This window comes from Bufo gargarizans, chromosome 8 (genome assembly GCF_014858855.1).
Source record: "Bufo gargarizans isolate SCDJY-AF-19 chromosome 8, ASM1485885v1, whole genome shotgun sequence".
NCBI lineage: Eukaryota > Metazoa > Chordata > Amphibia > Anura > Bufonidae > Bufo > Bufo gargarizans.
Genome location: NC_058087.1, coordinates 199,009,999 through 199,020,689, shown reverse-complemented (window position 1 = coordinate 199,020,689; position 10,691 = coordinate 199,009,999). Strand labels below are relative to the sequence as shown.

At 48.0% G+C, this 10,691-nt stretch overlaps 1 protein-coding gene across 1 annotated transcript; it reads left to right on the top strand.

Moving 5' to 3' along the window:
• Nucleotides 1-6,917: 6,917 nt before the first annotated feature.
• Nucleotides 6,918-9,699, top strand: LOC122944372 (ATP-binding cassette sub-family B member 10, mitochondrial-like). Its single transcript, XM_044302567.1, has 4 exons — nucleotides 6,918-7,107; nucleotides 7,539-7,582; nucleotides 7,787-7,821; nucleotides 9,262-9,699. The coding sequence occupies exons 2-4, from the start codon at nucleotides 7,577-7,579 to the stop codon at nucleotides 9,518-9,520; spliced, it is 300 nt and encodes a 99-aa protein (XP_044158502.1). The 5' UTR covers nucleotides 6,918-7,107; nucleotides 7,539-7,576; the 3' UTR covers nucleotides 9,521-9,699.
• Nucleotides 9,700-10,691: the final 992 nt, after the last annotated feature.

Below are 10,691 nucleotides of genomic sequence, written 5' to 3'. Positions count from 1 at the left end.
ACGCCTCCCACAGAGGACAGCTTGTCCTTACCCCTGGGCAGCCTAGCACACATGAGCGACTACATGCTGCAGTGCCGGCGCAACGACAGCAGAGTTGCCCACATTTTAACGTGTGCGGACTACTGGGTTGCCACCCTGCTGGATCCACGCTACAAAGACAATGTGCCCACCTTACTTCCTGCACTGGAGCGTGATAGGAAGATGCGCGAGTACAAGCGCACGTTGGTAGACGCGCTACTGAGAGCATTCCCAAATGTCACAGGGGAACAAGTGGAAGCCCAAGGCCAAGGCAGAGGAGGAGCAAGAGGTCGCCAAGGCAGCTGTGTCACGGCCAGCTCCTCTGAGGGCAGGGTTAGCATGGCAGAGATGTGGAAAAGTTTTGTCAACACGCCACAGCTAACTGCACCACCACCTGATACGCAACGTGTTAGCAGGAGGCAACATTTCACTAACATGGTGGAACAGTACGTGTGCACACCCCTCCACGTACTGACTGATGGTTCGGCCCCATTCAACATCTGGGTCTCTAAATTGTCCACGTGGCCAGAGCTAGCCTTTTATGCCTTGGAGGTGCTGGCCTGCCCGGCGGCCAGCGTTTTGTCTGAACGTGTATTCAGCACGGCAGGGGGCGTCATTACAGACAAACGCAGCCGCCTGTCTACAGCCAATGTGGACAAGCTGACGTTCATAAAAATGAACCAGGCATGGATCCCACAGGACCTGTCCATCCCTTGTCCAGATTAGACATTAACTACCTCCCCTTAACCATATATTATTGGACTCCAGGGCACTTCCTCATTCAATCCTATTTTTATTTTACCATTATATTGCAGGGCAACCCAAAGTTGAATGAACCTCTTCTCTGCCTGGGTGCCGGGGCCTAAATATCTGACAGTGGCCTGTTCCAATGTTGGGTGACGTGAAGCCTGATTCTCTGCTATGACATGCAGACTAATTCTCTGCTGACATGAAGCCAGATCCTCTGTTACGGGACCTCTCTCCTCTGTCTGGGTGCCGGGGCCTAAATATCTGACAATGGACTGTTGCAGTGGTGGCTGACGTGAAGCCTGATTCTCTGCTATGACATGCAGACTGATTCTCTGCTGACATGAAGCCAGATTGTCTGTTACGGGACCTCTCTGCTCTGCCTGTGTGCTAGGCCTAAATATATGCCAATGGACTGTTGCAGTGGTGGGTGACGTGAAGCCTCATTCTCTGCTATGACATGCAGACTAATTCTCTGCTGACATGAAGCCAGATTCTCTGTTACGGGACCTCTCTCCTCTGCCTGGGTGCTGGGCCTAAATATATGCCAATGGACTGTTCCAGTGGTGGGTGACGTGAAGCCTGATTCTCTGCTATGGGACCTCTCTCCAATTGATATTGGTTAATTTTTTTTATTTTATTTTTTTAAATTCATTTCCCTATCCACATTTGTTTGCAGGGGATTTAACTACATTTTGCTGCCTTTTGCAGCCCTCTAGCCCTTTCCTGGCCTGTTTTACAGCCTTTTTAGTGCCGAAAAGTCCGGGTCCCCATTGACTTCAATGGGGTTCGGGTTCGGGACGAAGTTCGGGTCGGGTTCGGATCCCGAACCCGAACATTTCCGGGAAGTTCGGCCGAACTTCTCGAACCCGAACATCCAGGTGTTCGCTCAACTCTAGTCACTGATTTTTTATTTTTTTTATTTTTTTAGTGGGGACACCTTACAGGTAGGTGTCCAGCTCCTCATCACTACTGGAGCTGCTGAAATGCATCATAGGATGTTCCTGGCTCTGGTGGTAGCACAGGGTGGCACTTGTAGTGGTGCGCCAGCGCCCTCTAGTGCTAGCTACAGGAACTGGCTGTACAGACAGCCAGGAGAGTGCTGCAGTGGCTTGCTGCAACCCGGAATCCACAGCCGGTGCAGGAAGGGGCAGAACTTCTGGCTGCATGGGTGCAGGGAGAGCTGGAACAGCTTGCTGGGGCTGCTTCCAGGGCAGCATGTAGGGCGGCATGAAGCATGGCTGCACCTTTGGATTAAAGGTTAATACGCTATTGTTAATCTGTCCCACTCTCAGGGTTGGCGGTGGCGACAGGTCTGGGATGAGTGGCGTAGGTGCAGGCGGTGACCTTTCCCTAAATTGTAGACAGCCATCCTGGGTTTCTTGGAGACATCTGGTCCTGCCCACAGAGCCTGGATCCTCCTGCCAGGTCTCTGGGGTGACGGCAGGGGAGAGTGGCTTCTGCAGTAGGGTGACTCCAGCTGCAAAGAGTCCTTGCAGGGACCGCATGAGGGTGAATTCCACCTGGTCCCCCACATATAAATTATGCCTTTCTTGGGGCAGATAGTGTCGCTTTACTGAGCGGCGTCCCACAAACACTTCAGTGCCAGAGTAGCTGTCCTGTAAGAATCCCACACCCCTCTCCACAGAGAACCACAGAACAATTCCAGTCCTCCTAGTCAGCTTGGGGTCTGCTGGCTGGGGGTTGTCAATCACCTGTTTGACCCACTCTTCAACAGCTGACTTGTACTCCCATGCAGTCTGGGAGAACGCTGTAATTTCGTGGGGCACTTCGGGATTAAGGCTGCGGAGCTTGGCATAGCTGGGCGGCGGAGTGGAATCACTGGCCGCCTCTGCCACACCAGGATGCACAGACAGTGGTGCAGGCTGGGGTCCGGCAACATTGGCTGGGGTCGCGGGACGCGGTGCAGGCCTGGGCCTGACGGCAGGTATGGGGGTTTCGGGACGTGGCGGAAGGACGGACTCGGACCGGGCCTGGGCCTCAGGGAGCAGGGTAGCTCCTACCTGGTGTCGCGGCCGGTTCCGGTGTCCTCTGGGTGCCATCTGGAGAGGTCATCTTCCTCTGTGCTGCAGACTGGTTGCTGACTGGAGTGGTGACGTCCTCCGCGGGGGCAGGCACGAAGTCCACTTCCATTTTCATAGGCGCGTCGCCTTCCGCTGGAGCATTTGATAGGGCGGAGGGATCCACGGCCTCCGGGAACTCGATTAGATCGGAGTTCTTGACAGCAGGAGGCGGGACTTCAGCAGCGGCCTCCTCTGGAATGCTGGGCAAGGTGAGCGGTACATCTGTCTTGGCCAGGGAGGAATCCACAGCCTCCGACATGGTAGCGAATACCGAGGGCCCACTCTTGCGCACGATCTGGGAGACATGGATCTCCAGTGGACGCTCCTCATAAACGGCTTCTCCACAGATAGCCATCTGGTTCCACCGAGGTTGGGGAAACGCCATCTTGGTGACTTCTTCCTTCTGGCAAAAAGCAGGTTCTAAGGGCGCAGCCCAGGGGGTGGAGACTTCATCACTTCGGTCCACAATAGAAAGTTCATGGTGGGCCGCCTCGATTTTTCCCGCTCCTGAAGGGGCGTATTCGACATCTTCGTGCCTTTCTGTATTGGGTGTTACTAGATTTTCCTGCTTTTGGGGGGCGTATTCCTCATTTTCGCGCTCTTGGGAGGGCGTTTCTTTGTTCCTTTGTTCTTTGGCATGAAGACGCAGCGCCATTTTAAAACTAATATGGCGAATTTCCAAACTATCGAATTAACTCTTGCATACTGTAGCGCACGTTTAGCGCTTTCTGGGGCACAACAATACAAGTAAGAAAGTCAGTCTTTCCAGCGATTTTTGCACAATCTTCAGCCCTTGCGATTATATTGTGAAACATGCGATTTTATATCCGATTTTTCTCACAATTAAATTTGATTCTGTTGTTAGGGATGGACACGCAATTCAATCCGATCCTGTTCGTGACGCCACTTTAATGCAATGAGCAGGACACTGGGTCAATGGGGTTGCTATGAGGTGGGTCAGTATATATATGTAATAGTTTGTGACGTCAATTGCAGCTTGTGCAGGTCCCTTTAAGATGTTATAGCACATATATACCAGGTGAGGAATGCCAGAGGAGGATAATGTCTCTATGTAGTGTCAACGGTGTCTCCTACCTTAGTACGGCTGGACTCCTGAATCCTGGCTCACTTGCAATCAAATTTGAGTGTGGTTAATAGGAGTTATTGAGGAATAATTGAGATCCAAACAGGTGATAAAGTCCAACTTGAGTTTACTTGGTGATATGCAGCTTTGATCCATACAGGTACAGCAATAGTCTAGAATCCCAGCAGGTTTTGGCAATATGTGGCAGGAATTTATCTATTCTGCTTCTGGTACATACGCCTAGTAGATCTGGCAGGTATCTGTCTTCTGCTCTGTCTGGAGTCTGCTTGGTTTGGGCCTGACTAGCTGAGGAGGTATCTATCTTCTCCTGGTCTTGGGATCTGTACTCACAGCTTGGCTCAAAGGGTATGCTTCTTCCTGGAGGCTGTAGATGGCTGCTTCTCTGGTCGTCCAGCTGAGGTAGATGACTCAGGCTGCGAAGATGGTCCTGAACCTCAGCCGAGGTTGGATCCAGAGTTGGGATCCCTGTAACTGGGAGCTCCTACCAACACAACCTACCCCAACAGGGGGTGGCTGGTGCACTCTGACTACACTTCCTTTCCTCCCCATGAGGTAGGAGGTGGGAACATTCCACTCCTCCTCAGAAAGGGGGGAGCTAACCTGGAATGGATTATTCCAGGCTAGATATGCTAACTATGACCTGTTACATACTGCTGCCACCTACTGGTGTACATGAAAATCACAGCAATGATCTAAAACAGGCACAGAAAATGCATATAATACAAATGTAATGCCAGGTTACACAGGATGATAACATATTTACATTTAACATTATGTAGCAGGGTGACAGTAGTTTTGGTGACATACTTCAGGATGTTACAGAAGGATAAGTTACTAAACTTTGAGACTGAGTAGTGACGGAAGAAGACTAGATCAAGTATATTGCCCTGTTCATGTGTGGCAGAGGAAGCAAGTTGTGATAGGCCAAGAGGGTAGGTTAAAGAAAGAAAGTGAGCGGCTGATGGGGAGGTAGGATCATCAATGGGGATATTAAAATCGGCCATAATAAGAGTTGATGATTCAGAAGAGAGGAAGTGAGGAAGCCAAGCTGCAAAGTGATCGTGAAATTGGTGGGGGGAGCCTGGGGGACAATAGACAACTGCAACTCTCAGGGGGAATGAATGGAAGAGTCTAATGGTGTGAACCTCAAAAGAGGAGAATGTGAGAGGGTACAGGGGGAATGACCTGAAATGTGCACTGTGGAGAAAGTAGTATGCCTACTCCTCCACCATGCCTGTCTTCAGGTCTGGGGGTATGGGAGAAGTGAACTCCGCCAGAAGATTGGGCAGCAGGGGAAGCAGTGTCAGAGGGTTGAAGCCAGGTTTCTGTAAGGGCTAGCAAGTTCAGAGAGCATGAGAGGAAGAGATCATGGATTGTGAGGAGTTTATTACGGACCGACTGTGCGTTCCAGAGTGCGCAGTTAAGAGACTGGAGAGGATGTGCAGTGAACATTAATCAGATTGTTGGGGTTTCTGTGTGTGGCAGAGGAGAAGTTAGCAACAGAGGGAGGGCCAGGATTTGGTGAAATATCCCCTGCAGCTAGTAGCAGGAGAACAGAAAGAGACAGCAAGTGGGTGAGAGATTTATATTGGTGTTTTTTATGCTGCACTGTAGACGAAGATGGGTCAGTGTAATGTATGAGGGTGTAAGTGTATGGGAACTGAAAAAGGGTGAGGGAAGGACGAAGGGACTGATGTGGAGAGAAGGGACAGAGTGGGAAGGTGTGGTTGAATGTGAAAGTAGATCGCCATAGTGATGAGAACAGCAGCCAGAGCCTGAGTGAGACGAGATCGTAGCATACCTGTGCTGGAGTAGTACACACAGCATCTCCGTCTCCTGCCCTGTCCAACTGCCATGATTAACTGCCAAGCGCTTAGGCAGAAAGGTGCTTTGGCAGAGATAGGGCTTTTGGCTCGTGCTGACCCCTGAGAGTGCTTCCTCTTAGACTGGGTCTATATTTATAGGACGTGTGATCATCATCACAGAACTAGGGGAATTTAGCTAATCAATTAATCACTGAAGTAAGGCACATGAGAAGAGATTCTATATGTAGATAAACAATCAAAGCTAAGGATCTGGATGGGCCATAAAATCACTGCAGATCACAAGCAGAACAACAGTCACATAAATCACAGGTCAATTGGAAGAGCATCTCTAGGACTAATCACAAGGATATCACCCTTGGCCTCTCTGGTGGCCGGGACCATGGCTGGTGCTTTTTCCTATATTGTACAGGCACGACCACCACTGATGGATTGCAGGGTGGTCTGTAACCATGGAAACAAAGTGTATGATGTGGTGGAAAAATGAATACAGCCAGCAAAGGAAGCAATATGGATAATCACAATACATTAGTAAGTGGCTTGTATGAACTTCCTCTACATGATAAATGCCACTTACTGAAGTGAGACAAACCCCTTTTAAAGGTTTCCATTTTGCATTCCATCTACAAATTTTGTTATAAATCCATAACGTAATTCCTTCACCACCCGAACACCAAACCTGAACCTGTAAAGTTCGGGTTCGCTCATCCCTACACACAACGAAAGCTGAATTACCTTGCACCCTCTGTAAATGATATTTACCATGGTGGTCAAGAAGCAAATTATGGTTATAGGGAGTGGCACTATGTCTATGGTTCCACTGGTGAAGCAGGATAAACTCTCTGCACTCCAGCATTAGAATGTCCACCATCTACCCTGAGCCCTTTAGGAACCTCTTGCCCGGCAGACTCCACTATAGCCCCCACAATCAAATCAACCCTCAAAATTCCCACAAATGCAGCAGCCGCATCTTTAGCTCCGTGCCCTGATGAGTATGTGGACTTGGGTCTTGTTGATGGACAAGCTGGATATATCCTCCTGTCATCTGCTCTATGATCATCACTATGTGAGTCTTTCCCCAGTTGTTAATAATGTTATGGGAGATCGTGCAGAGTATTTTTATCATTTCTGCATTTTTCTTTGTTGCAGGAACCAGTCTTGTTTTCCTGCTCAATATCTGAGAATATTGCCTACGGGGCAGAGGACCCTTCTTCAGTCACACAAGAGCAGATCCATAGAGTGGCAGACATAGCCAATGCTTTGGGGTTCATTGAAAATTTTCCAAAAGGATTTAACACTGTGGTCGGGGAGAAAGGCGTCCTTCTGTCAGGTATGGCCGCCTCAACGTCTGCTAAGAACCAACCACTATGGATCTGACATAAGGGGAAGATGGGTAACTAGTTCAGTGAGGGCATCACATCCTGGTCCAGAAGGTGCCCCAATTGTTGAAAGTATTTTGTGGCCATTTTTCACACACATGGTCCTTCTGATGGTCTACTGGGCCAAGTATGACCCCTTCATCTACCGGATCCATTCTGTAGGTGCACAGGGAAAACTTCAGCAAGAAAAAGCATAAAAAACTTTGCAAAATGAAAACTTCTGCTAGGAGATTTTGTGATGGTTATGGAGAGCCTTTATCTGCTTCAGTCTCCTCAGTCAACATTTCTTTTATCTGAAAATCTGAGCAAAAAGTTCAGTGAATTGTTATTTTTTTTCACATCATCCATTGAAATACTCGTCCACCGTTTTGTATATTTTCAGGTGGCCAGAAACAAAGAATTGCGATTGCCAGAGCATTAATGAAGGTAGGTACATGATGGTCACTGGACAGGATCACAATCTGGTTAGACGTGGATGATGATGAGGATTGTAGTGATAAGTGATTTGTATTTATCAGATGTGATTACGTTGCATATAACGTGTTTTTACAAAGCACGGACCAAGAGTAATCTCTTGTCTATAGGTAATCTTGCGTGTACAGGTGATCTAATTTTTTTCTTCTTTTGTAGAATCCAAGGATTCTTCTTCTGGATGAAGCCACCAGGTAAGGAGTCAGTCATCGCTAGAATCATGCAGGAGCTGGCCTCGCCCCTTGTTCCATTCCTATGGGTATTCTAACTACTAAGGGTTAACATTGCAGACAGACCGTGTCATGTCCAGACCTCGCTGGGATCTCTGGACTGTCTTCTCTCGGCTGAGATCCCATCCTGGTATTAGAATAGGTTACTGGAGAATGAAGCCGAAACCGACCCGGAAATAAGACGGAAAATCGAAAATAGTCAATGACTGGGTCCTGCAGCTTCACCTCCTCTCACCTTTTGAGTGTCTCCCCCCCCCCCCCCCCAGTGCAGCGCTCGGCCTCTCCTTTCAGATGGGGGACACAGAGCCCCTGATCTCGCATTTGGTGGAGGTCCCAGTACTGGATCCCTCAGTGATCAGGACACTTCCTGTGTATTGTAGGGGCCTCCTTGTTGATGACCCGGCATGTTTGGGCCGGTGGTTTAAATTAGGCTTGAGCGAGTCGATTGGTTCAAACACTTTGGTTTTAATGCTGTCTGAGACCTGTCTCCGTACAGCACTAAAATGTATGGCCTCCGTGGAGGCAACATTAGTTTCACCCGAAGTCGTGCGAGACTTCAGTGAATTTATTCTGTAGTCATTTCTGCATCTTTAAGTCCGAAGTCGGGTTTGGTACCGGCTGCTACTTCGGATTCCTAATTTTGAATGTTTTTAAAGGTGCAGAAATGAATACTGAATTAATTCACCGAAGTCTCGCGCGGCTTCAGGTAAAACAAGCCAATACATTATAGTGCTGTACGGAGAGAGGTCTCAGACATCAAGTGTTTGACCGAATCAACTTTGGATGGATGGTCCAAATTCGCTAACCACTAGTCTTGGTAGGCACCACAACATTATCTTTCCATCTCTTTCTCGTGACACGTCGGGCAGTTTTTAATCTTTTACAGACTTTTTTCCCCCTTTTTACAATTCATACAATAGTACAAGGAGAATAACATCCCCTCCCCCAATGAGGTGGCCATGTGCCTCCTTCTGGTGGTCACAAGGTCTTCCCGCCATGCAGTCTGATCTCCTTAAGCATGTAATGATTTCGTTTTTTATCATCCACAGTCTTAACCGTATGAGGCTTATTTTTAAGGATCAGCTGCATTTTTCTACAGCTGGCCATAGTGGGGTGAACATTATCTGTATTAACCCTTTGCTGGGGGCAAAACAACAATTCTGCTTCTTTTACAATTTAAAATCCACACCATTCACTGCGCGTCTTTATGATGTTATTTATTCCTCGGGCCGGAAACGGCAGCATAAAAATGCAACTAAGGAAGCGCTGATCGATCAGCTATATTGCCGATCCATGCTGGTTATGAGCTGGCGGTCTGAGGTCTTTTCACACTGTTAAACCAGGCAGGGTGTTCTGTGTTCTTGCTTTTTCCTTGCATCTCTTTTTGCTTGTGTTTCCGACCAGTGCGCTGGATGCAGAAAATGAATACCTCGTTCAGGAAGCTCTGGATCGCCTGATGGAGGGGCGGACGGTTCTCATTATCGCCCACCGTTTGTCAACAATCCAAAATGCAGACGCGGTGGCCGTACTGGACCAGGGCCGAGTGGTGGAGTGCGGGAAACACGAACAGCTTCTGCAGAACAGGAACGGACTGTTCACTAAACTGATGGAGAAACAGTCCAACCCCCTGCGCAGTAGAGATGCCGCGATGAGCACCCCCTGATGAGCACCCTGTCATGAGCTCCCCCGATGAGCACCCTGTGAAGTGTGCCCCGTGACAAACGCACCATGCTGTATTTTATTATAATTTTTATTTATACATGAGATGTATTTTTCAGGAGTTTTTGGAATCAGTTTTCATAATTTTTACTTTTTTAGCATTTTTTTTTTTTTTAGCACTGGTGATGTGTGACCTCCCGGGTGCTCTCCGGGCCCTCCCTTGCTGCTGCTTTGGATGTTCCAGCCATTATTGTGGATAAATGTATCTCCGCACATGGTAACGAGATAAGTAATATGTTATTACATAAAACAGAAAAATAAAAAGCTATTTTTGAGAACATCTCCTGGGTTGTAGCTTCTGATTTGGTGGCATGTGTAATGGCGTCCTGAAGCCTCAAGTAACATTCACCTAGCTGGGACCATTAATGGTGGATAGCTGTCCAGCAATATTTCTGTTGTCATCAGAAGATGGTTCATAACAATATCTAATGAGACAAATATCATCTCATGTGTTGTCTGCTGGGCTGTAGTCGTGCCGCGACCATCCTACAAATCCAGCTGTGACACTGACAGATGCAGGGGTCCCTCAGATTCCAGTGTCCTCGGGATGCAGCGTGCTCTTTCGGGTGACATTTTGGAGCTTGATGACAATGTTGTTACCTTTTATAAATACCATCCTACAACCAGTTTATATTGTACCTTGTGCAACCTACTGATTCTTCAGACCACCAGTCAATCATTTAATAGTTCATTGTCCTGTGGAAATGCAGCATTAGCAAATGATGGGTGTGGTATTCCAGGAAAGTTATTACTTCTCAGCCACACAGGGCTCATAAAATTTTATTTCACCCCCCCCCCCTTCCTTTTTATAAAGTGATAAGTGAAATAAAAAGTCAAGCAAGTCAGAATTACAGAAACCTTTGCAGACATGGGTCAGACGCAGTCAAGAGATTTCATCCATGACTTCAGCCTGGACGAAGCCCCTCAAAGAATCTATGGCTATGTCTGGCAGCTTCTGAGGCAGTTCATGCGTCATGGTGGTAATGAGGACTACTCCCGGATTCTCCTGCAGCTCTTTGGTTTCACTGGTCATGGGAAATCCTCCTTCATCAACTCCTGTAAGTACGTCATCAACGAGGGAGAACAGTTTATAGAATATGCTAAAGCTGGAGAAA

Bases quoted from the DNA above. Each gene is read 5' to 3' on its own strand.
- LOC122944372 (XM_044302567.1), top strand. The intron at 7,822-9,261 runs GTAAGGAGTCAG...GTTTCCGACCAG, and splicing joins CTTCTGGATGAAGCCACCAG to TGCGCTGGATGCAGAAAATG.